This window comes from Tyto alba, unplaced genomic scaffold (assembly GCF_018691265.1).
Source record: "Tyto alba isolate M040663 unplaced genomic scaffold, T.alba_DEE_v4.0 Super-Scaffold_33, whole genome shotgun sequence".
In the NCBI taxonomy this organism is placed as follows: Eukaryota; Metazoa; Chordata; class Aves; order Strigiformes; family Tytonidae; genus Tyto; species Tyto alba.
Window position 1 is genome coordinate 2,020,356 of NW_024881308.1, and position 26,411 is coordinate 2,046,766.

General features: G+C 44.4%; 1 protein-coding gene across 1 annotated transcript in view; it reads left to right on the forward strand.

Moving 5' to 3' along the window:
- AHCY (adenosylhomocysteinase) overlaps window positions 1–26,411 on the forward strand; it is a 32,182-nt gene extending 5,771 nt beyond the window's left edge. The window contains exons 4-10 of the mRNA XM_032985052.2: window positions 1,143–1,295; window positions 8,484–8,596; window positions 12,717–12,924; window positions 13,778–13,865; window positions 14,804–14,921; window positions 22,087–22,281; window positions 25,415–26,411. Of these exons, the coding sequence (XP_032840943.2) occupies window positions 1,143–1,295; window positions 8,484–8,596; window positions 12,717–12,924; window positions 13,778–13,865; window positions 14,804–14,921; window positions 22,087–22,281; window positions 25,415–25,546 (1,007 nt within the window). The 3' untranslated portion in view covers window positions 25,547–26,411. The remainder of the gene's footprint in view (window positions 1–1,142; window positions 1,296–8,483; window positions 8,597–12,716; window positions 12,925–13,777; window positions 13,866–14,803; window positions 14,922–22,086; window positions 22,282–25,414) is intronic.

The following is a 26,411-nucleotide window of genomic DNA, read 5'->3' on the forward strand; positions in this document are numbered from 1 at the left end:
AGTGGTCCCTTCATCAGTTCCTTTGGCAGTACTAACAGCAGGCATCACCTCCACTGCCTGTCTGGCATGTGATGTCAAAGGACCTGGTGGGACTCTAGATCTGATGTTAGGATATTGCCTTCCTCACTGCTGTCAACACCCAAAAGCAACTGAAGAGCAGTTTACAGGTGGAGTGTTTGTCTAAGTTTGACTCTGCCCTTGGTATCCTTGCTTTGTGGAACTTGCACTTTCTGTTAATATTGCACTTTACATACTGAATTTGAGACCTTGGAGGAATGCTGATCCCTTGGATACAATAGGAGGTACTGATGCACATTTCTTCAGACGGGGCATTTGCATGATTGGCTCTTCATGGCTCTAGGTTAGTTTAAACAGTTAGTATAAACAGTGAAAACATGACAATTTAGCCAACTGTTCGGGTATGTAAGTTGTGTACCTAATACATGTTTGAATGGTTGAGTACCGCTGAGGTTCCAGTAGAGCATGAAGCCAGTACAGATGCCCAGAAAGGCCAGAATGCTGCTAGATGTAGCATGCTAGTGGTTACAGCATGCTGCTGGTGGTAGGTATAGAAATATAACTGATATAGAAATATGCCCTAATAAGAGCAGATAAGGCACGGCAGCTTGGATTTTAGTGCTGTGCTAGAGACTAGAATTTAAACTCAGAGTTGCTGAAGAGTTTATATTGTGGTGCTTAGCTCATGATAATATCTAGTAGCTCTTCTCTGCTGTTCTAGAAAATGCTGTAGTTTTGTTTTAATTTGTCTGTATCAATATGTCCAGTGGCTGTTTCTAATTTGTGGAAGTGTAGGGTGTATTAGGGGAGCAAATGGGGTGTGTGGATGACAGTCTGCTTTACTTTGCTTTGCCTTCTCCCTCTTAATATGGAAGAATAAGAGCAGAAGTGGAGTTTCAAAATTTTGACCAAGTTGGTGGCCTGGAACAAAAGGCAAAGTGATTTCACTTCTGCTCATTCTGAGATGTTTTTTTCAATGCAAATGTCTTTTCTGGCCCACAGGCACAGATAATCATCTGTCTGTTGGCTCTGCTACTGAGAGCTGCTAATGAAATCTTCCTTTGGCTGCTTTACTACATGCTGAGTAAGAAACTGGCTAATTGTGTGTGTTTGTTCCCATGTAGTGTTTGCCTGGAAAGGGGAGACGGACGAGGAATATTTGTGGTGCATTGAGCAGACCCTGTACTTCAAGGATGGGCAGCCCCTCAACATGATTTTGGATGATGGTGGGGACCTTACCAACCTAGTTCATACCAAATATCCACAGCTCTTGAAAGGTGACTTGTGTTTTGTTTTGTCGGGCACAGTTCTGCTTGGGAGGCTGTTTAGACAGTCTGTTTCTGTGGGAATTCCCTGCTTGTGTAAAAAGGGGTGGGATAAAAGGGACAGGCATGTGCAAACAGGCTGTGAGTGAGTCTGTGAAAATTGCTTGCAGTCCAAGACCAGAATCTCTTACCTGCAGGAGCTGTTCCCATCTCTTCTCTGTAGTGTGTAAGCTACAGTGCCCATTACCTGAGAGTGACCAGTGGTACTGCTGACTTGCCAAAGCTTCCTGGAAATGGGCTGTCTTTTAGAATTGCTTAATGTCTGCCTGAAATTAATATTTTGAACATTGATGCTTTTTCTTCCTCATCCTCTTAGTTCACCTCTGGATGAAGTCGTGACAGCCTGTAGTCTTTGTTGGAAAGGGAACAGTTTTCTACCTTATATAAATTACAAAGCATTAACTCATTCAGTTTGTCAGTGACAGAGTCAGGGTTAGGACTCTTGTTTTGTTGACTTACTACCTTCAGTGTAAGTTAGTAAAACTGAAAACAGATCTGTGTGGGGTTTCTAGCACATGTTTATGTAAAAAAGATTTGTCTGAAGGGAATTTGGCATGACCTGCAGTAGCAGGCTGATCTGTGCCTGGAAAGTATGACAGTTTTTCCTTAGCTCTGCCATTGTCCATCATCTGTGTGGCTGCAGGCCACAGATGCTGAACGCTGCTGAAGGACATGCTTGATCTGGGATTTGAAGAGAAGTGGATGGCGATATGGGGTGGAAATAAACTGATACAGTGGGGTGTGCTAATGTTTGTTCTTGGTCTGTAGAGATGGGCCTGCTGTAGAAGCCTGCTGGATCAGCTCTGCTCTGACTCTTGCACTGCTTTAAGAGGAAGCTATGGAGAAAAAAATCTGAAGGCAGCAGGCCATGGATAGGGTTGCGTGAGGGTAGGAGTCTGGGGCTGCTCCCCATCCATGTACTCATGCAGGTACAGGCACCAGGAAGAGAGGAAACTTCTGTGTGACAGGCCTCACTTTCTCCATCCTCAGCCTGATGTCGCTAGTAATCCAATAGTCAACATATTTGTGTTTTTTAAACTGTAATGAGAGGTTTTCATTGGTGCCTGCTCAGCCATGCTGAGATCCCCTCTCTTCTGTCAAAGATCTCTTGCTTCCTAGATTGCCTCTCTGATGTTCATGACCTCTTGCTTTCCTAACATTTGATGCCAAGGAATATCAGAATTGATCATGCCTGCCTGTCTTTCTCGCATTGTCAAAGTCCAAAAAATGCATTTTCCATGTTCATTCTCTCTTTTGCAGGCATGTTTCCCTGCCATGCACATGCAACACCTCAGTTTGTGTCCCTGTTCCCAGGAGACCTTGTGCTGAGCTCCTTTCACATTTCCAGTCCTGCTGCTGCCTGCATCTTTTTCCCTTCCAGCCCTTTGCTCTCTCGTCTTATGTTCCTGGTGTGGAAGGGACTAGTATATGACAGTGCAGTAGGTCAATGACTGTTGAACTGTTTCCTGTCTTGGCATCCATCTCTAGTCTGCCTTTGATAAAAAAAAATCCCTGCTGCCTGGGGTTGCTTCCTAAATTCATAGAAATGGCTCTTCCACTGGGTTTTTAAAGAGTCTAGGCAGAGTGCCATACCTGTCAACATTTCCCTTGCCAAAATGTGTGCACTCTCTGCACTGACTGTTGAAAAGCCTCCTTGCAGCAGCTCAGCCAACTAAGTAAGTCTGATCTCTCTGGAGGGTGACAGAACTTCATCTATGTTACCTTCTAGTCCATTGCTCCTTGGAAACAGCAAAACTTCTGGAATGGGACCCAGTGAGTAGAGTCTTGATCTCATTTAACTGAGCTCTGCACTTTGCTGCAAAGACTGCATAAATGAAGCTGTGTAGCATCCATTTTTTTTTTTTCATGTTGAAGATAATAGACACTAATATATCCTAAGGGCTTGTGGTGATATTTGACCTCTTTGGGTGAGAGATGGGACAAGGGTAACATTAGCAAAGCATGCACAGTGTGTGGAAAGACTGGATTGTAAGTGCAGGAGACATTTCAGCATACAGCATCTGAAAGTGCATTTTGCCATTTAAAGGCTGGACAAGTTTTCTGGGCTAATTTCAGAGGCAAGGGTCTATTTTTCTATGCTTCAGGTGCTTCTAATTTAAATAGAAGTTAGTTCAGGCCTAGTGTGCCACTAACAGTTGAAAGTAGGGCTTATTCAAGTCTACTTCAGCTAGCAGATGTGTTAAATAGCTATGTGGAAATATGCTGCAAACTTTCCCTCTCTCTAATCGTGACTGCTGTTAGAGGGAAGAATGGCCTTTGTACTATTGGCTTATTCCACTAAACTAAATGCCCTTAAAACCAAGATAAATAAAGGTAGGAGGAGGAAAGCTGGAGCTGAACAAGGGAGAAAATCTGAACTCGTGCAACGGAGGTCTGTGGCATCTGCAGAAGACTATGGTTGAGAAAGGATGGAGAAGACTATCATTTTGATCTGTTGATTCAGATGTGTTCATTGTTTGAGGTAAGAAATACAGGGGAGCAAGGGCTTTTTCAATTGAATTTAACATTTTCCATGCTGTAGGGCCTTCACGGTTCTCCAGTCCCTTAAGTCACTCAGGCATTGAATTTGAATGGTGTAGGCAGTACTGTTAGGAGAGTTGCAAAGTAGACCAGCTATAAATGTCACCTGGAGGCAGCAGGCAGGTTGTCAGGGAAGGGAAGCTGCTGGTGTACACGATGTGAAGTTCACTTAGTGCAGTTTAAAAGACAATCTGCTAAGCTTACAAATGTCAGCCTGTAGAGCTTTTGAAAGATGACAAGCGTGTCTCCCATTGACAGATAGATGTGAACTGGAGGTTTCTGCCCTGAACTCCTACAGATTTCCTTCACAAGGGGTTGATTGCACTTGATCTAGGCGGTTGCGCTGGAAAATCGATACTTTGGAGAGGAGACTTGTATGGACTCTGTATTTCACTGTGCACCAGGCAATGTTCTTTAAACTGTCTTGTCGCTTCCAAGCAAGCCCTAAATATGCTGAGGCCTGAACTCATTCTCTCTGCAGGTAACCCTGTGGGGAGGGTAGTCACCAAAGGCTCTGTGTGAGGTCTGTGATGAGACAGACCTCTGTGGGGATAAATTGGCCTAATCAAGCTCAATTTCCTTCTAGTGTTGTTGGTCTTACTTCATGTGACTCTTCCACCTGGTGGTCTGGGGAGCGCAGGGGAGCTCTAATGGCTGTGTCAGACTTCATTGAGACATCTGTACAAATTCCGGTTTGAAAAACCGCTTTGAATCGCACTCTGGCTTAAACTGAAGCTGCCGGCGTGCTTGGCCTGTGTACCTCATCCAGGCTGAGGTCCGTTCGCAGCTCGTTTTCCTTAGCAGCAGGGATGGCTTCGACCCGGGGGCAGCACCCTCCGGCTGCCGGGCTGGCTGAGGGGGCTGCAGTGGCGCCCCGGGGCGGGCGCGCGGCGCCGCTAGGGGGCGGCGTTGCGCCACGCAGCGCGGGCGGGGCGGGGGGGCCGCCGGGGACACCCCCCCCCCCCCCTTTTTGGAAGCGGGAAGATCGGGGGCCGGGGCATGTGTCCGCCAGATGCAGCAGCAAGCTGTGCTTCCCGAGGGCTTCAGCCGTGAACTTTGAAAATCACTTTAACAAGCTTTATTTTTTTCTCACTTAATTGACCTCCGGGACAAATTTAGGATTCCTCTTTCCTCCCTTTCGCCCACCCCCACCTTGCTAGGGGAGGAGGGGTGACCTGAGCCCCTGGGTTCCTGGCAGCTGTTGCCATGAATCTAGTCGCAGCTGGGCAAGTGAAATGCAAAGGATCAGGGCAAAGCACCAACCTGCCTTCTCCCAGGAGCGATGTTCCTGTAGCCTGTTGGGGAGCTGTGCCCGTGGGGCTCAGCACCCCTGGGTGACCGGAGGGTGCAGGTATGTATTGCTCTGAAATGCATGCTCTGGCCTTCCTGCTCTCCAGTGTTCTTGCAGGGTCCTGGTCTTGGCCTTGAGTAGCCTCCCTGGAGTCTGCAGGTCCCTCGAGTGGCTCACCTCTTCATCTGTCCTCTGTGGGCAAAGCCAGCTGCTCAGCAGGAGGTGCTGATCTTGTTACCTTTGTTCCTGTTCCTGCCTTGGGCTGTGCCGATGCTGTTGCTCCCAACAGCCATGACTTATGCGTGCCACTCAAAGATGATTCTTCAGTTATTCATCCTGTCCTATAAACTTCTTATAGGTCTTGTTGGCTGGGGAGGTAGTGACACTTAAACACTTCTTTGATACCCAGAATTAACAGACTACATAAATATTTTTTAGGATTTTGCTGGGGATTATTGTTGTTGGTACCCGTTTGCCCATCTCTAAAGTAATATTGGCTACTGAGGAAGTGCATGGCCTGTGGTTGAGGAGTCCTGCTGTTGCTGCTGGCTAGTGATCTAGGGCAAGTCCTTTGGCCTGTCTGCTTTTGCTACTTCTGAAATAAGAAGGCTAATGCTCACCTTTTTTAAATAGTAGGAGGGCTGTGGATAGTGTTGATAAAAAAAATTATGTAGGAATTGGGAGTGATTATATGTTGTATAGTACGGGAGAGGAATTAAGTAAAATGACATGAAAAGGAGCAATATTTGTCTGTTCATGTAGAATCACATAGGATAACATAGGCTGTCACCTGCTTCATCAGTAAAAGGGCCTGAACAGAACACTTAATGTTGTTTTTTTCTCAGTTTTTCTATCAAAATGACTATAAAACTATTTTACTTACTGTCGTGGTTTCGGCCTGATTGACAGCCAACCACAATGCAGCACCTCTCTCTCCCTTCCCCTCCGGCAATGAGAAGGGACAGAGAGCCAGGCTTGGGGTTCAAGATGGGACTGGGATGGGGGAAAATCCCCCTTTTATGATCATGAGCAAAAGGCAGACTCGTTAGGGGAAGAAAAAAAGAACATACATTTATTACAGACACTAACAACACATAACAGAGTAGGACAGTGAGAAGCATTGCCACATCTTGAGAACACCTTCCCCCCACCCCTCCCTTCTTCCCGGGCTCAGCTCTGCTCCCGATATCTCTACCTCCTCCCCCAGTGGCGCAGGGGCAGGGAATGGGGGGTGCAGTCAGCTCTGCCACTTCCTTCATCTTCGGTGAGGGGAGTGTCCAAAACTTGTTACCCCCTGCTCCATCGTGGTCCCCCTCTCACAGGAGACAGTCCTCCACAAACTTTCTCTGACTTGAATTCCTCCCATGGGCCGCAGCGTTCCCCACACTGCTCCGTCATGGGTCACTAACTTCCTCCGACTGGATTCTCTCCCACGGCTGCAGCCCTTCCCGAGCTGCTCCGGCGTGGGACTCCCCCGCATGCTGCAATCCTCCCAGCACTGAATTACAGCAGCGGGGCTACCTTTTTCCATGAGACCCCGGCCTTCTTCGGGCACAGAACCTTGATCAGCCGAGCAGGAACGACAGGCTGTAAATCAATGTCTGCTCCACCGTAGATCTTCATGGGTGGCAGGGGGGGGCCGCCCTGCCGTCTCACCACAGGATACAGGAGGGTCTCAGCTCCGGCACACCTCCCCCCTCCTTTCTTCCTCCGTTCCTCCACTGACCTTGGTGTTCATGCAGCTGCAGCAACTCCTCCTCACCAGTCCGACTGCCTGTCACCACGTCCCTTCTTAAATACGTTATCGCAGAGGCGCAGCCGATTGGCTCAATTTCCCAAACAGAAGTGGAGCTGACGTGGAGCTGGGGGAGCTTCGAGAAGCTTCTCACAGGGGGCCGCCCCGATAGCCCCCTCCCCTGCCACCAAAAAACTCCACCACTCACTCAGCCCAGGACACTTACAAGTATCCTTTCAGTTTTATTCTACAACATCGGGTCACTTGCCTGGAGGGGCAATATCTTCTATGTATAAATCTCTGATGTATGTAGAACTTGGTATTCATTATTTTAATATTTTCTCTTGTGATTCTAAAGTACCTCTAAATGCCACATGGTTCTCTCTAAAAAGATGTTGCTTGTGTTGGTGGTTTTGTCCTGATTTGGCAGAGTTCCTATATTTTCCCCCAAGAGTTCATACTTCAACAAAATGTCTTGCAGGATGACTCCAGTCCTTAAATAACAAACATAATTGGCATACCCTCTACAGTGGAGATTCAGCCAGACTGGATAGTTTAGTTTCAGATTTATTCTGATCGTCATACATAGAGTAACTTTCTGTGCAGATAGGCTTTCTGTGTAATCAGGGTGTTGCCTAGTGTAGCAACTAGACAGTTTATATACATTGAGGTATTACTGAGACATTAGAGAGGAGAGATTCCTGGAAGTCATGTGCAGTGATGCCACTTCTGAAAAACTGTCTGCTGTTGAAAGGTCCATGAAGAGTCAGGATCCTTAAATAAGGGGGTGCATTTACAGCTTTGGCTTTTTGGTGTAATATGGAGCCAGGTAACCTCATGACAGTTCCTGTGTTATCACGATCTTAGTCCATTACATTATGTTGGTGTTTCTAGGCAGCCCTTTGTCTCTGGTCTCTGCCTCCTGGACTGTTTTCAAACAGGGCTATGTTTGAAATAATGTTTTTGTATTGTGCTAGTAATACCCATGAAACTGAAGCTTCACGTTGCTAGTATCCAGATTTAGTGGTGGTGGTGGGGTGTCAGCTGTTTAATCAGAGCTGAAGTTGATTACAGTAGAAGGATTGGGAATGGTCAACTGTGTGTTTGATTTTTTTTTTTTTAACATCTTTTTCAGTTGATCCGAGTGCTTTAGATTTAAGTGTGGATATCTAGATATCCTCTCTTCTTCAAGCCACCTTGCAAGAATGGACTAGGCTGTAGAAACATCACCGAGGTCAACATCTTGCCCTTTTTGCAGAAGAGTTTTTCTGAACCTGTTGTGAGAAAATAGATTAGAGTGGGTTCTTTACTGATTCCCTGGTCTAGAGCTGGTCCCTTCCAATTTTCCGGAGAATATTTTGTCCTACTCTTTTAATTATATTGTGGGGGAAGAAACTGGTTTGAAATTTCAAACAATTGTTTGAGGAGCCAAATGGGGGTTCTCATCTCTTTCCTACTTCCTGTAAAGGGTGTGTTTAACTTGGGCCTCTGGAGGAGGCTCCCAGCACCTGGATGTGTTGGTTTGCAGCAGCGTTCATTCCAACTAAGGTGAATCCTTTTATTTTCCCTACAGGAATTAGAGGTATTTCAGAAGAGACAACCACTGGAGTTCACAACCTGTACAAGATGAAGGCCAATGGGACCCTGAAAGTACCAGCTATCAATGTTAACGACTCTGTCACCAAGGTAATGCAGCTAGAGCCCTTCTATGTTCTGCTGTCGGACCAGTTTGTTGTTGGGATGTTGTCATTCCCATGCAACTATTCCTTCTCTTGCTGAGCTATTCTTGACCTGGTACTGAACAGACTTTCACTATATCCTTGAAGTGAGCCCATGATGTCTCTAATAGGACATGCCATTGTAAATACCCTGTTTTCAGAACATCAAGGGCTTTTTTTTTTTTTTATGTAAGGACATATATTCTGTATTTTAGTAATGTGAAAACACCTTTGGAAATCATGGCTCCTGGGGTACAGTCAGTTCCAGTGGCAAGGGGCATGTCTTCACTCTGAGTAGCTTAAAGCCCACAGGTGGATGACAGGTACCAGCTGGAACAGAGAACATAACCTACATGAGCTTCTGGCTGGTAAAATTTGGTTGGTCTGACAAGGTATCTCTGCAACAAACAGTTGCAAAGGATAGGACAGGAAGTATTTATGCTTTGCTTAGCTATATTATTGGTCCCTGAGACAAATCCTGGTGAATTGAAGGATGAAGGGGAATGGTATTTGAAGGGTGCTGGTGCTGTTTTGGATGCAGATGAATTATAGTGGGAATTTTGGGTGTGTTTAAGGTTTATGCATCTAGATGTTTTTTTAAATCTAGTTACTAAATCTATCCCACGTTACCATACTAACATTATCCGATTGGGCATGGCAGTTCTCACTGACTGTTTGGTCTGCTTTCTCTGCAGTTCGCTATCTGAACAGTACCTCCTTTCTGCTCAGAAAGGTGCATCTGGCATCTTTATTTCATAGCTAGTGGACTGGAGTCCAGTTGATCTTGTTAGAAGCTTGTTTCTTTACATCCTTTTCACCTAGGTTTGTGCTTTCTGCATCACAACTATTAGTACTGTCTAGTAGATTTGGCAATTCAGATGTTTCTAAAAACCCTCTTGAATGGACTTCAGTTGAGCTTACTTTATTCTAGTGCCAAACAAGTGCTTATTTTCAAGTATTGTTTGGTATTTAAACTGAAAGAGGGCAGATTTAATTAGACATAAAGAAGAAATTCTTCCTTGTGTGGGGGATGAGGCGCTGGCCCAGGGTTCCCAGAGCAGCTGTGGCTGCCCCCTCCCTGGAAGGGTTCAAGGCCAGGTTGGACGGGGCTGGGAGCACCCTGGGCTGGGGAAGGGGGCCCTACCTGGGGCAGCAGGGCTGGAACTAGATGATATTTAAGGTCTCTTCAAACCCAAACCATTCTATGATTTATGTAGTAAAAGATTTGTACTAACCACAGTGTTGTGGTTTGGGCCTGATTGGCAGCCAACCACAATGCAGCAGCTCTCTCTCCCTTCCCCTCCGGCAATGAGAAGGGACAGAGAGCCAGGCTTGGGGTTCAAGATAGGACTGGGATGGGGAAAAATCCCCCTTTTATGATCACAAGCAAAAGGCAGACTCGTTAGGGGAAGGAAAAAAAAGAACATACATTTATTACAGACACTAACAACACATAACAGAGTAGGACATTGAGAAGCATTGCCACATCTTGAGAACACCTTCCCCCCACCCCTCCCTTCTTCCCAGGCTCAGCTCTGCTCCCGATATCTCTACCTCCTCCCCCAGCAGCGCAGGGGCAGGGAATGGGGGGTGCAGTCAGTGCTGCCACTTCCTTCATCTTCGGTGAGGGGAGTGTCCAAAACTTGTTCCTCCTGCTCCATCGTGGTCCCCCTCTCACAGCAGACAGTCCTCCACAAACTTTCTCCGACTTGAATTTCTCCCACGGGCCGCAGCGTTCCCCACACTGCTCCGTCATGGGTCACTAACTTCCTCCGACTGGATTCCCTCCCACGGCTGCAGCCCTTCCCGAGCTGCTCCGGCGTGGGACTCCCCCGCATGCTGCAATCCTCCCAGCACTGAATTACAGCAGCGGGGCTACCTTTTCCCATGAGACCCCGGCCTTCTTCGGGCACAGAACCTTGATCAGCTGAGCAGGAGCAACAGGCCATAAATCAATGTCTGCTCCACCGTAGATCTTCATGGGAGGCAGGGGGGGCCGCCCTGCCGTCTCCCCACAGGATACAGGGGGGTCTCTGCTCCGGCACACCTCCCCCCTCCTTTCTTCCTCCATTCCTCCACTGACCTTGGTGTTCATGCAGCTGCAGCAACTCCTCCTCACAAGTCCCACTGCCCGTCACCACGTCCCTTCTTAAATACGTTATCGCAGAGGCGCAGCTGATTGGCTCAATTTCCCAAACAGAAGTGGAGCTGATGTGGAGCTGGGGGAGCTTCGAGAAGCTTCTCACAGGGGGCCGCCCCTATAGCCCCCTCCCCTGCCACCAAAAAACTCCACCACTCACTCAACCCAGGACACCACAGTTACAGATCTCCAGGTAGACATGCAACTGAGCTGACAAATTCTGCTCTCCCAGTTTGATATTTTCAGTGGGTGTCAGGTTCCTATACTGGTAGTTGGAGAGAGAAAGCAGGCACCATCCAGTTCTATTCTTCCTTCCTGCCACTCAAATGTATTTTTGGGTGGGACTGGCACTCTGCTACTTTGCCTGCATGGGTATGCACAGCTATCTGGAAAGCTTTGATTGCAATTGGGGGATTTGTTGATGAGGAATCAAAACTGACCATGCTGTTTTCCTTCTTCAGTGCAGCTTATGCTGCAAGGAAAATCTGCTGGAGGACTAGAAAAGGGGATTACCAGTGGGCACTAGCTTTGGAATTTGAAGGACTGGTAACACAAATTTTCTGAAATCTTAATGGCAAGTGTGCCTGTGATAAGACTTACAGGCACTGAATCAGGAACTTCTGGATCTGAAGTATAATGTCTTACACATTAGTCCCCAGCCAGTTTCTGAGGCTGGGAGTCATATGCCACTATACCTTGTAGCTTGTTCAGATAATGCATTGGAGTCATAAATGCAACACTTATGTTGGACTTTTAATTTTTTTTAATTATAAAAAGTTTTACAGTTGTAATCTGTAGACTGTAAACCAAACTGTAACATCACTTTACATATACTAGATGGCACCAGCTGTAGCTGCAAGGTAGGTCCTGTTTAAAAGATCAGTGCCTCTACATCTAGATGTGTGGTCTAGAAAGCACAGGGCAGAATTTTGCTGCTCTTCTGAATTTTGCTGTGAACGGTGAATTCTTTATACCCCTGCCTTGGGAAGCATAGCACAACTTTGGTAGCCAGATCATTTTAAAGTTATTGGCTTCTGTAATTCTTCAGGTAATCACATCTGTTTACATAGCCCATTTTCCTGGGCAAAACAAAGGGCCCAAAGAGAAAAAGGAGGAGCATTACAAAAATCAGTACAGCAATATGTGTTTAGAACACTTCAAGTGAAGTACTATTTAACATCTGACTTATCAGGGGAATTTTGATTTGGAGATCTGGCTGTTAAGCTCATGTGTTAATGTTAGTTGAGATGAAATTCAGGGGCTCTTGCTTGCAGTGACCAGTACTGTGAATTGCTACTTGCTGGATTTTTTCTAGATCTGAGCAGAGGTGAGGTCTGGCAGTGTTAGTGTACCTCTTCCCTGGGTGAGGATGCAATTTTGATTTTTCCTAGGCTACAGGAAGCAATTTGTCATGGTTGATATGGGCAACTTTGTTCTTCTGCAGGGTCCATGTGTCTTGCAAAGATAAGGATATATGCTAACCAATTGACCAGATACTCTGCTGGTGATTTTTTTGCCTACATGTGACACTTGGTTCAGATCACTGTCTGAAATAGCTGCAGAGAACTGGTGAATGTCTGGTTAAGGAACTCAGACCTACCTCTGTATGCAAGAATTGTTTGTGCTTTTATTTGATAAAGTCAGTTTACCTCCAACAAGCTTTTTAACATGTTCAGGCCATAGTCAGTAGATGCAACATTTATGAAATGCTTCTCACCAAGGGTGTGTTGAAGCCTGTATCTGATATAACTATATAGATTGAAATTAGGTAAATAAAAACATCAAACCGGGTTATCTTCTTCCAGTCCCTCATTGTGGTTAAAGTATTTAGCTGACTCCCAGCCTCCTTGATTTGTAGTACTTGCATTTAAGTCCATTCTGTTTCCCCAAGGAATTTTAACTTGAGCGACTTCTACCTGTTCTGAAACTGCTCCTGTTTCTTCCTCAGAGCAAGTTTGATAACCTTTATGGTTGCAGAGAATCCCTCATCGATGGCATCAAACGTGCTACAGATGTCATGATTGCTGGAAAAGTAGCAGTTGTGGCAGGTTATGGTGATGTGGGCAAAGGCTGTGCTCAGGCCCTGCGAAGCTTTGGAGCCAGAGTCATCATCACTGAAATTGATCCCATCAATGCACTGCAGGCAGCCATGGAAGGTGAGAACTGAAGGAAATGCAGAAATTAATGCATTAATGCAAAAACAAGGGTGTCTGCATGTCGGTGTAGAGCAATAAATGATAGCTGGCCAAGAAAATATCAGTGGGTTTCAGCCCTGTCCTTGCTGAGGTAGAGGTGACTCCAGTTTAACTACAGGAATTCTTTCTTTACTGCTAAGGAAGGAGTTAATTAGTATAGTCCTTGATGTGTTTGGAGTCAAATATATAGAGACCGTAGTGGGGTAAGGCTCCCGTTTCATAATGATGTAAGCCTGGTTTTAAATTGGTTCATTATCTACAAGTTCTGCAGCTGTAACTTCCAGTATGGATTAAGACTTCACTAGAATATCTCCACAGTGAATCACCAGGCGTTACCTTCAGTAGCTGTTTTTGGAGAGCAATGCCATATTCTCTGCCTTTGCAGCTGTACTCACAGTATGCTGTGGGAGCTGTGGGGCTGTGCTCCTTCTCTTCTGTGGGTGCCTCATGTCACTATGTTGCTTAGTACCAGTTTATCCCATTTCTATTTATACCGGACTAGAGCCTGCAGGTGTTGTGGGTGCACTTCCCTTTGCAAACTTGACCCCTCGAATCCAGTCTAAGTGCTTTGCCAGATACTACACCTATAGGCATAAGACATTGAATGTATAGATCTACAGATTTGAAATAGGTGAGAGGTATTTTTGTGCTACATTGGTATTAAGTAACACAAGTATACCCACTACCTTGCATGCTCCATAGGTCAGGTGTTAACAGACTTCTCTTGATCTTTCTCTGTACTTTTCCAGTTGCAACACTGTATTCCATTTTTTAATGTGCTGATAGGTAGAGTAATAACTTTTTCTCTTTTCAGGTTATGAAGTTACAACTATGGAGGAGGCCTGCAAAGAAGGCAATATCTTTGTTACCACCACTGGCTGTACTGACATTGTTCAGGGCAGGTATGGTCTAGCCACTTGCTTTAGTGAGAGCATACCTGTACAGTTAGATTTTTTTTTTTTTTTTTTTTTTTTAATACAGTCATAACTTGTCAGCATTATGATGAGGGTCAGCACACAGTCTCATTTCTGGACATCAGAATTTAACATCAGTTTAGTGAGAAATCGGGGCTTCCGTCTCCCAGTTCTGTTGGATGTTGCCACTTTGCAGTTGTTTCTGTCTTACAGCACATAATGATGGAGAAACAAAGTGTGGAGGGATAGACAGGCTTTTGGAGAATGAGAGCATTGGGGCTAAAATAGGTGTTAGCACAATAAATGTGAACAGAAGAGGTAGGTAAAGGTGGGAAGTGATTCCATCTGTGAGTATACATAGCAAACTTGAAACTAGCCTGTTCTCAATAAGTTACACTGTAGTTTTTTGTTACCGCTTCATGGATCTCGATTTATTGCCCCTCCACTCTACACAAACTCAATCCTATTTTTGCCATCATGATTGTACATGTTGTAGTGGAAGATCACATTAAGTGGGGGGAGATAAGGCCATTAGTCTCTAGAGATGTAAAACTGCTGGAAACTTGCTGGACCTTCTGTAAAGTCATGAAGAAATCATTGTGTAGGAAAGAGAATAACTGTAGGGATTATGGTTTTGACCAATTCAACAAAATAATTTTACTTTCCACACTGAGTAAATATTTTTCTCTCCAATAAACTTTTATATCCTTGGGAAGTGCCCTTCCCTAGAAGTCTGAGAGTTTTTTCCAGTAGACTTGACATGCCTGGAAGATTACCCAGACCCACACATCTTATGACAGTCAAATGCAGTTAGTGAGCCAGGTGCTTCTTATTTCTACTTGAGCAGAACTATGGACCAGAACATCTTCTGGTGCTGAAAAAAAAATTTTTTTGTGCATTAACTTTTGGTATGACTTTTTTTGCAGGCACTTTGAGCAGATGAAGGATGATGCCATAGTGTGTAATATTGGCCATTTCGATGTGGAAGTTGATGCTAAGTGGCTGAATGAAAATGCAGTAGAGGCAGTGAATGTTAAACCTCAGGTGAGACAGCCCTTGCACAAGCTCTCCTGTTAGAAAGAAGCAATAGCTACTCAGTGTTTGTTTCCAGAAAGCGGGGTATTTCTCTTTAGGTGCTTTGTGTTTCTAGCTTTCTTGGAAGCCAGTGCTGCTCGGGGCTGATCAGAATGGAAATTCTGCTCTGCTCTTCCTTAATTAACCTGGAACAAGCAGTTAGTTCCAGCCAGTGCCCAAGTACACAGCATGGTCTCTGGCAAGAGGTGCCTGGTATGGATACATTTTTCTCCGTGTGTTCCTACTTTCCTGACAAACAGGAGCCTACACCTTAGTGGTGGTTGTGTAGACAATTAATTACAATGAGTTCATTCCTTACAGCAAGTCAGCTTTGATGTTTGGCGTATGGTGAGGAGGTATGGAAATGTGCTTTCTTTGATATTCCCCAGCTGAAAACAATCATACAATCACAGGGTGGCTTGGGTTGGAAGGGACCTTAAAGATCATTTAGTTCCAGCCCTGCAGCCATGGGCAGGGACACCTTCCACTAGACCAAGTTACCCCCAGCCCCGTCCAACCTGGCCTTGAACCCTTCCAGGGAGGGGGCAGCCACAGCTGCTCTGGGCACCCTGGGCTAGCCCCTCACTGCCTGCACAGGAAAGAATTTCTTCCTTATATCTATTCTAAATCTACCCTCTTTCAGTTTAAAACCGTCCCCCCTCATCCTATCCCCACCCCCTGATCCAGAGTCCCTCCCCACCTTTCCTGTCCCCCCTTTAAGCCCTGGGAGGCCGCTCAAAGGTCTCCCCGGAGTCTTCTCCAGGCTGAACCCCCCCAACTCTCAGCCTGGCCTCCCAGGGGAGCTGCTCCAGCCCCCCCAGCATCTCCGTGGCCTCCTCTGGCCCCGCTCGAGCAGCTCCGGGTCCTTCTGCTGTTGGGGGCCCCCGAGCTGGCCCCAGCACTGCAGGGGGGTCTCCCCAGAGCGGAGCAGAGGGGGAGAATCCCCTCCCTGGCCCTGCTGCCCCCCCTGCTCTGGCTGCAGCCCAGGGCATGGTTGGCTTTCTGGGCTGTGAGTGCACATTGCTGGCTCACAAGCAGTTTTCCATCCACTAATACCTGTGGGTCCTTCTCTGCAGGGCTGCTCTCCATCTACTCTTCCCCCAGCCTGTGTTTGTGCTTGGGATAACGCTGGCCCATGGGCAGGACCTTGCACTTGGCCTTGCTGAACTCCATGAGGTTTGCACAGCCCCCCCTCTCCAGCCTGTCCAGGCCCCTCTAGATGCCATCCCTTCCCTCCAGAGTGTCACCACACAACACAGCTTGGTGTCGTGGGTGAACTTGCTGAGGGTGCCCTCAATCCTGCTGCCTGTATCACTATCAAAGATGTTATACAGCACCGGTCCCAATACTGACCCCTGGGCAGTGCTGCTTGTCACTGCTCTCCACTTGGACATTGAGCTGCTGACCTCGATTCTTTGATTGTGATAATCTAGCCAATTCTTTATCTACTGAGTGTTCCATCTGTCAAATTTATGTCTCTCCAATCTAGAGGCAAGGATGCCATAATTCAGTTTCAGAAAGCAAATTAGATGCAGAACAGGCCATCAGAGACCATATAAAACTTAAGAGCCCCTAGATTGCCTGGAAGCTGATCTGAATTTCCTCTCAGGAAGCTGTTTGCTCATCTACTGCACCAGAACAGTCAGGGTGTCAGGATTAGAGTGAATCTCAAGGGAATGTATTCTGGGATTCTGTCAAGGTTTGAAAAAAGTTCACACTTCTTTGTTTTCAAAGCATTTCCTTACTCTAGATTGAAGCCTAAGGAAAGCCTATCTGGAGCTCTGCCAAACTCTTTTCTTCCAGACTTAGTGGCTTCATTTTAGAAACCTGTGTAGACTAGAAGTCTGTACAGGCAGACAGGGTGAGATGTTTTATCCTTGCTCAGCTTGCATTCCCACCATGCATTTATTTCAAGCTATGGCTGTAGCTACCCAGGAGAATAGGGATCTAAAAATTTCAGTTTTTCAGCTGTGTCTGAAAGCAGAGGAACAAAACTAAATTAAAACTGTTTTGTAATGCCAGTGTTGAAGGAGAATATCACATAAAGCAAAACAGGCTTTGTCTGACTTTTCATGGGACTTCTAGTTAGCTTGTAAAGTGGGAGTGTGCTTGCTGATAGCAGGATTCTGGGACAGGCTTTCTACTTTTGAAAAAGCACCACACCTAAGCATGTGTCTTAGTAGATCTCAATCTGCCCTTCTAATTTTCATAACTCCCCTGTGGCTCAGTGGCCACCCACATCAAACTCTAAGCAGTTGTGAGTCTCTTTGTTGTCCTGTTTGCTGTTGGGACATTCTACATGGGTTTAACTAGGTATGAAGTTATACCCTCAAGCTCTCACTACATGCAAGTCTGTTCTTGCCTGTGACTTTAGTGTGGAGCTGACTTTGCTCAAAAGCTCTTGTCCTAGGGGAGCCTGCAGCTAGCTGCTTGTGTTCCAGTAGCTCGGGTTTCAAAACTAAAACTGGAACTGCTCAAGAAATAAACACTGTTGAAGGCCAACTTGGATATTAATGTAGTGGCATGACTACGTGCACATGGCTGTTCAATGTGGCTCTTAAACTCCACGTGAAAAATTGTGTCACTGTTGGCGGAGATAGTAGTCCCTTTTTCTGTATATACTCTATATCGAAGGAGCCAGTTTGTCACAGATGTATTGGGTGCAGTGAGATGCAGTCTAGTCCAAGGTATGAAAAATGTAACAAGTTTCTAGTTAAAACCAGAATATTACCATTTCTAAAGGATGGAATTGGGGTCAAGGTCATCCATATGGTTTAATGCTGAAGACCTACCTCCTACCCTGAAACTCTCTGGTCTGTTACATAAACCACTGCTGTCACAAGCAGGATGTTCAGAGTGAAAAGCTGTGAAAACAGCTGCCCAGCATGCTGTGGGTGCCACAAGTGTGTTTGTTTAAAAGTCACTAGGTAAAGTTTGTAAAAAGGTGTCTCTGGCAGCCCTGAGTGGGCCACCTCTGTCTCGCCTTGATGCACAGATAGCTGAAGCTGAGAAGATTTACTGGGGGAAATAGCACTTTACCCTTGGGCTGTTTTTGTACTTTTCCTTATCCATCTGCTGGTTACTACTGGAGATGGGATGTACCTAGAGGTAAATCTTATCTTACATGGCCATTCCACGTGTTTGAAGCTTTACTGAAGCGAGGATGGCCTGTATATTGTCAAGCTCAATAGAAGCTGGTCCCTGCCTTGGGTTAGCACTTGGGTTTTGTTCACTAGCGGTGAATCTGAAGCACTGTTAACTAGTTTGAATATCCAGTTGGAGTCTGCTACTGATGTATTTAATACTACTTAGCTATGCTGTGCTGGTGGTATACCCCATGCTCTATTTTGTATCTGTTTAGATTTTTCTGTCCCTGCATGACAAGGTAAGGAAGTACCTGTTGAGGAGATACTATAGGAACAAGTTATTTTGTGTAAAAGCTTCGTTATTCTTCATTTTCATTCTCTGTGCTTGGTTGCCATGGTGGCTGGGCAGTTGAGCAGGAGTAGACTAATACACATCCTAAAAGTTTTGCTCATTTCAAAAGGAGGAGAGGCAGGACTGGGAGGCAAAATGTGACTTTAGAGCCCCAGATTCTGTGTTTGAAACAAAAGCCATTGAATAGAAATTTGCTCCAATTGCTTAACTCTTCCAGAACATGCGTTAACTTTAGGTTAAGAAACAAGCTCCCAGGCGGTATCCTGATGCTTCTGTCTCTCACCACCAGCATGAGAATCTGTCTGCTTGTGTTGAGACCTTTCTCAGGGCAGTGATGAGTCATTTCAGTAATACATGGAATTGCTCTTACACTGAAATCTGGGAAGGAAATTATCAGTTTACCAGTTAGGCCATTGCTGGTTTCTCAGTCTTGTTGCTCAGATACATCGAAAGGACACTTCTGTGGTCATCTTGTCTCCAGTCTTTTGGGAGCCTTCGGGGGAGGTCACTTCTGTGTTAAAGGTGTGAGATCTTGCACTTATCCTTAGAATAACACGTTTTTTCACATCAGTGTTCTGGGTGAGGTATCCTATGCTTTAAAATACCAACTACTAATTCTAAATATTCACATTTTTACTAAGCCCTGGCAGCTTTTTTCTATATCCTGTAGCTGGGAGAGGAGTATAGTACAAGAGCAAAAATCTCTTAACATCCTATGAAGACATCTGTCTCTTGATCAGAGGATTAATACCAGAGCTGAAGGTTGCTAGACTTCAGCTAGAGGTATAGAGTAATTGTGAAAGTGTCCAGCATGGTAGCTTTAGTACCATATGGTCTCCATTTGCAAGTGGGGAGCTGGTGTAAGAAATGTTTAGCACCTGAGAAAGGAAAACATCTTATTGTGCTGTTCTGACTCATCTGTTGCTTTCAAAGTACAGGTAAGGAGGAAATAGGCTTATTACTGAGAAGCTGGTAGGTTGTTTTGAATATGAGTTTGCACTGCAGTCCTGATCAGCTGTATTCTGGTGTTAGACTGATGTGTAGCACAAGCTCAGCACTGGAGAGGAAGGAAAGATCAGAGTGGGATCAATGAACTTTGGCTCTGAAAATAAATGAAGTTCAAAGCAGCCAGAAAGTCCAGAGCAAGCTAAATGCTGATGGGGAAAGGGAGGAGGTATTTGTATAAAGTGCGGAGATGAACTTAATGCTTGGATAACTTGAACTCCACTTCTGTAGCAATTTCTTGAGCTTAGGAATCTGCCTATTTATCTGCCCATAGATGAGATGTGCTTCCACAGTACTGGTTTAAACCTCTGCTAGTACCACTACTATTTGGTATTAATTTTGGTGCAAAGACATTATTTTATGTTTTCTGCATTACCCTGTGCATTGAATGAATCATGTCAGCAGGCTGCCAAAGGTATGTGATTCCATGCACAAGCCAGCAGCTGTCCAGGTGCAGGTTGTGCGGATATTATGCTACTTAGGTGTTACCTTGTAGTAGTTTAATCTGTAAATATAATGTTTAATATAAGTAATACTGTGACTGTTTTCAGGGGTTTTAGTGCTCTTCTGGCTGCTTCCTTCTTTGTTACATTACTTCTTCCCATATGATAGCCCATATCGTATTTTTTGGGTGGACTGAGCACTGTCACTGGTGGTCCACAATGGAGAATCAGCATCCATAAGAAGTACTGCAGCGGCTCAGTGGGGAGCATCCTGCTAACCTTGCCTTGCTATACTGCTCTTGGACAGGAGAAATTAAGAATGTTTAGGGCTTCCATTTGAGGTCGTTACTGTCTGCATGTGTTGTGCTGAAAACACAGTAACCTGTTCTGTGAACTGAAGAAGTAGAAGATAGTGCTGTGATTGAAGCATAGCTGGGGAAGACAGGTGGAGGCACAGATCTGCTCTGAAAGCAAAATACCCGTTCTAATAAAATGGTTTCTACTGGTTTGCTTAATATTTCTCTGCTAAGGACCTGTACAAAGATTTTTTTTTGCAAGATGGTATTGTTAAAGTTAAGCGCCATGTGGCATGAAGCTTACAGACCAAAGTTTTAAGAATAAAACTGAAAGTGTGTGTTTTGCTTCATATTTAATAACTTTTGAGACCAAAAGTAGAAATACAGCTGTGGGGAGGGACACTTTTCGGTGTTTCACAGTTGTGCTATGACAGCATAAGATAAATGAACTTGTCTAAAGCACTTTGTCAAAGTTGGTCATCGGAAATAGTTAAAAGATAACCAAAGGTTTGCTCTACTCCAATGTGCTTATCATAATACAATGCTGCATTTTGGATTTAGTATGAGAATAATGTTGATAACATGGACGTTTTAGTTGTTGCTAAGTAGTGTTTATCACAAGCTAAAGATTTTTCAGTTTCCTGTGCTCTGCCAGCGAGAAGGTGCACAAGAAGTTGTGAGGGAGCATGTCCAGGACAGCTGACCCCCAATTTGCCAAAGGTCTATTCCATACCACAGAATGTTGTACTCAGTATATAAACTGGAAGGAGTTGGCCGGGGGCAGGGGATGGCTCCTTGGGCATCAGTCATGGGTGTTGAGCAATTGCATTGTGCATCACTTGTCTTTGGGCTTTATTTCTCTCTTCTTTTTATATTCCTCTTCATTACTTTTTTATTATTATGATTATTATCACTATTTTATTCTGTTTTACTTATTAAACTGCTCTTATATCAACCTATGAGTCTTTTTTTTTTTTTTTTTAATTCTCCTCTACAACCCACTAGAAGGGGAGAAGAGTGAGTGAGTGGCTGTGTGGTGCTTAATTGCTGGCTGGGGTTAAACCATGATGCATGGGCAATAAATACCAGTGAATACTGAATATCCTTGTAACTTAAGCCATATTGGTGTTTCATTCTGGGCTTTAATATTATAACCTCCTACAGGGGTGAAGGCAGGGGAAAGAAGAACTAGTGACTGGTGGAAAGGAGCAACAGCTAACCTGAACATTGCAGGAGCCTAATTTGGCCCAGACAGTTGAGGCACATATTAACTGACATTATTTCCTGAATTCTGTGGGACTCTTCTAGCTGAAGACCTGTCTCCTTAGCCCATCTGAGACTTGATTCTGTGTGCAGAGTCCTGTTGTCACCAGCATAGCCTGGAAATCAGTCTGAGTGGAGGACCATGTCTTTGGCCCCCTGAGAGTGAAGGAGGGTACACCAAAAGCAAAGACAGCTGTTTATTATACTATAAAGCATTGGCCTTATGTAAGTGGAAGGAGTTACAGGGGAGCAGTTTCAGCAGGCTGAGGATTCTGCCTCTTACTCCTGTGTTAGATGCAAAGGCTCTGGACTGTTGCATGCAGAGGTGCTCCTTCTCTCCTGTCTCTCCACACCAATTGTTATAATTAGGCCTCTATGAACTGCATTTTACAGCCAGCAGCATGCTCCCCACCACAGCCATCTGAGACAGCATGCATGTGGAAAAGCCAGAAGTAGTGAATAACTGGTTAAATATGAAGCAGATGCTAAGATTTGTGTTTTGTGAAGTCCAGAATAGCTACAGGCTTCACAAACACTGGCTGGGAATTGAGGGAGGGGTGTCTCAATTGTAATCAAAGTCTGTGTTACAAGCCCACTGCTGAGTTGTCAATGTGGGAAGAAAGCCCACAAAGCTTGGCATGGTTCAAAATGCTCTCTGACATCTCACTGCTCTTGCTTTTTCCCACCCAGGTGGATCGCTATACGCTGAGGAACGGCCGCCATATTATACTGCTAGCAGAGGGCCGACTGGTCAACTTGGGCTGTGCCATGGGTCACCCTAGCTTTGTTATGAGCAACTCCTTCACCAACCAGGTGCTGGCACAGATTGAGCTGTGGACCAATAGTGACAAATACTCTGTTGGAGTCCATTTCCTGCCAAAAAAGGTGAGTTAGAATAGCAGAGAGATGCAAGCTTATAAGGAAGCTAACTTCAGCTGTGATCATATAGATTTGTTTGTGCTTGAGTTCATTTTCCTATTGAATGTTGTTGTTGAAAGGAGCTTCTGTCCCTCGGTGAATGCTTGGCTTTGGTCATGCTGTGTCTGAAGTGGGCTGTTTTTTGTGGCTAACCCATTGTGCACAACTGGGACTTGTCTGTGATAGGAACATCCAGTCACTTCTTGGCTTGACCCTGGGGCTCTTCCCTAAGGTACTAGGAAGCCCTTTGCTGCCTCAGGGTAGTCAGGGAGCTTCTCCCAACCAGCTTGTTCCTTCTGCTGGATGTCAGCATTCACAGCAAGCTTTCACATGCCTATTCAGCAGCAAAGTCTAGTGAGGCAGAGTTGAAGCTGGAGTGAAACTAGGAGTCACTTGTACTGTGGTTGATAGAGTCTGGGTCCCATTTGCACATGAGCAAAGGTTATCACAATCTGGTCCTAATAGCTTCACAAGACATTAATAACAGATTCCCTGGAGTTTCCCTTGAAACTTATCTCTGCATTCTTTGTTTTTGGAAAAATCTGGATTGTGTCACAACTTGCAAATTCCTTTTAGGAAACTAACCTGGTTTTAATTTTCCAAAACAAGCCTGAGAATTTGAGATGGTATTCAAAAAAGATGCTAGAGTTAAATCTCACTGCCTTTGGAATGCAACCAGGTGTGAGACTAAATGTAGAAATACTTTTCATTTGGGAAGTAGAATGTGTATGTTTGGGCTTACTTATGAAGTGTTTGCTGAAGGACTTAAGCTTCCAAAACCATCCGTTAATGATCAAGCAAAGCATACCAGAAATATAGTGTAGGAGTTGATCAGCAAGCTGACACATAATCATCTTCAAAGGAAAAGTTTTGTTGACAATTCTCTTGAAAATGATAGTCCAGTGTTGCTAATAAAATGTGGCTTCATCCTCTTCCTGAATAACAATTTTTAGTAAGTATACTTGAACTGGAAATGAGAAGTAATGCACAGATTGGTTACTTTCAAATGGAGTTGGATGTTAGTGGAGCATATGGCAGTGACCTCTTCAGGTTCATATACTATGACAAAATACTCTTTACCCTCTGTGTTCCATAGAGAACTTCAAAGAATAAAACAGTCACCTTGTCAGAACCAACAAAAGATGGGCAGAAGAGCTTTCTCTGATAATTTTTTCTGGCTAGTGTCTTTCCTTGTTCTGTGTAGTAGCTTTGAGGTCCAAATGTAAAATTTAAGAATTACTAAGTACCTTACATTGCCCTTTCTTTGACTGAAAGAATATTGCTTTGATGATCAGCTATTACAAACATGCACACATTTCTGCAATATGTGTTCCCAGAAATCTGGGCAAACTGTTGTGTCCATGTTACTGGTACCAAATTTGTCCATTCTTGTGCTCAGCTATCTGATTTTAAGGTAAGAATGTCAGTTTACCTTCATCTGAATTTGTGTACCTTTTGATCTAAATCTTTAAGTCCCCAAGCTGAAGCAGCTATGAAACAACTTACCTCTGTGGTTTGAGAACCTGATCTGGGAAGTGTCAGGAACTCAACTCCTTTTCATGTGGGTGTAATCTGTTTTTAAACTTGCTGGAAATGCACCTATTAGATCTTCACGTCAGTCTAGTCAACCAGATATGCATTCAATTTTTAACTCTTCTTTTTTCTGGCAGAATCTACTAAGCTGAAATACTCATTCCTCTTCTAAACATAGTCCTTTCAGTTAGCTTTTCTTTAATGGTTTTCCTGACTGTTATGTAGTGTTCAATAGCTTTCATGGTTCACTTCCACATTCTTCAACCACTTTATCTTCTGTTTTTCATTGTGTTGTACATCTTTGGCTGTGTTGGTTCTCAAGAGATGTTGGCAGGTCCATACTACTTACTGTGAACAGGTTGAGCTGCAGTGAATTATACTCTGTACAGATGTAGCTTTTTACCTGGTTCATTACTGTGGGATTACTTCAGGGTAGTTACTTGTTACCATGTCCCCTTTGAGTCAGAAATCTAGGACTAGTCATTGAATTGTTTGGGACATGCTGGTTCAAACATGTTGAAGATTTGGCCCTTGATCATTTTGTTGATTTATTGCCCTTCAAATATACTGCAACCTAGCACATCTATTTAACTAGTGTGGGGGAAATATCACCAATCTTTCCCACGCTGCTGGAATATAGATTTAACTTACATCTGTTTCCTTAGCAATGATTTTGCAGGAATTGCAAATGGTGGATGAACTTGTCCTTCTGTTGTAACTAAGCAGCACATGATCCCTTAGTGCCGTCCTTTCTATCTTTCAATATCCTTTATGGCTGTACATTCACCTCTGACATAGCAGCTAGTTCGTAATTTTCTGACTCTTCTGTATCTACCTCCTGTAGTTCTTAACTGTCTTGTAACTTCACACATTTTTCAATCTCTCGAGTTTGCATGTTTGCTTGATGCCTCTGGGATAAAGGAAGTGTATCAACATTTGAGCTTATGTCCTACAGCCCACTTTGGCTTTATTCTTCATGAAGACAATGCCAATAGATACTAGTATTCCTGCTGAATTAGTGATTCTGGAATTAATTTCTTAATACCAGTTACCCCTAATATGGGATATCTAGAAAGGAGATGCTTTTTTTTCCTCTATTAGAATTTATCTAAAGTTGTAAGATGACAGTCTAGTATGTCCAGGTGTCTTTATAATGGAAACATGTGTGGGGCTTTACCATTTTACAAAACTGGATATTCTTATCTCTGAATAGTTTGGTATCTGTTCTTTACTTGTTGGATGGATGTAAATGTGTAAATGAGATTGAAATGGGCTTCATTTATATAAAAGTTGTCTGCCTCACTTAGGCTTAAATTCCCTTCCTCAAGAGCATGGGACTTTTTCATTTGAATGCAGTTCTGTGCTCAAAGCAGATACCTCTGTCCTCAAGCAGGTGAGGTATGTTGGCAGAAGAGCTGTCTTACTGTTCAGTCTGTGTCAGAATGTTAAGTCTTCCTTGGGACTGCTATTGGTTTTCACATATTCATTTCTCATTATTGACCATGACTTCCTAAACTAACAGGACTTTTTCCTGCTAATATTCTTGTCTCAATGTTTTGTTTTCCAGCTGGATGAAGCTGTGGCTGCTGCTCATCTGGATAAACTGTGTGTGAAGCTGACGAAGCTGAGTGACAAGCAGGCCAAATACTTAGGCTTGTCAAGAGATGGGCCATTCAAGCCAGACCACTACAGATACTGAGCAGATGGCACTACCCAAAGACCAAAGTGCAGGGATACAACCTTCCAAAGCTCTTGTGTGTGCTGGGCTTCTGAGAACAAGCCCTTTGCCATGTTCCTCTCAGTGCTGCAGAACCCCTTCCCTTACCAAGGGAGCTTCAGGGCCTTATTAGTGAAAGAGGATCACTCTAATTATTGGAATTAAAGTTGGTTACTTAGCTAATGTCATGGTGAAAAGGATCCTATGCACCTTTTATTGGCTCCTAATGTCCCAATAAGGGCAGCAGGACAGAAGATTGCTAAATGAAAATGCATAGTTTTGTCAAACATGTGGCTGACAGCCTCTTTGGACAGACTTAACCAGAAAGATGGGAAACGGTTTCTACAGGGAGATGCTTTCTGCCATGCCCTGTTCAAATTAGATTAATCCTTATAGGAGGCTGGCAGTGTCAGACTGATCTCCACAAAGGTGCCCTAGCTGAAATGCATATTGTGAAACTGGAGGAAGTAGGGAGGACTATAGGTTGCTTGATCTCCTTCCTATAAACTCAACTTAACTTCCTACTTGGAGATTAGGGCTGTAGGGTTTTTTCTGGGTTAATTTACACCATCAGTTTTCGTCAGAACGAAGACCCTTCTATGCTTCTCCCATGCCAACTTGAGATGGAGTGAGGCAAGGGTGACTTTTTTTAGCAGCCTTCTAGTGTGTTGTGAACAGCTGAGAAGCCACTGAGGGAATGGTTAGGTTTAGGGACCTTGTTTGCTCCTCTGAAAACACCAGTAGCACAATTCTACCCCCAACTTGATTTTAATGAGTTGTCATGTCTGCTGTATCTTGTTCGTCACTGACTCAAAGTGCTTTTATTAAAGATCTGACTGTGGCCTGA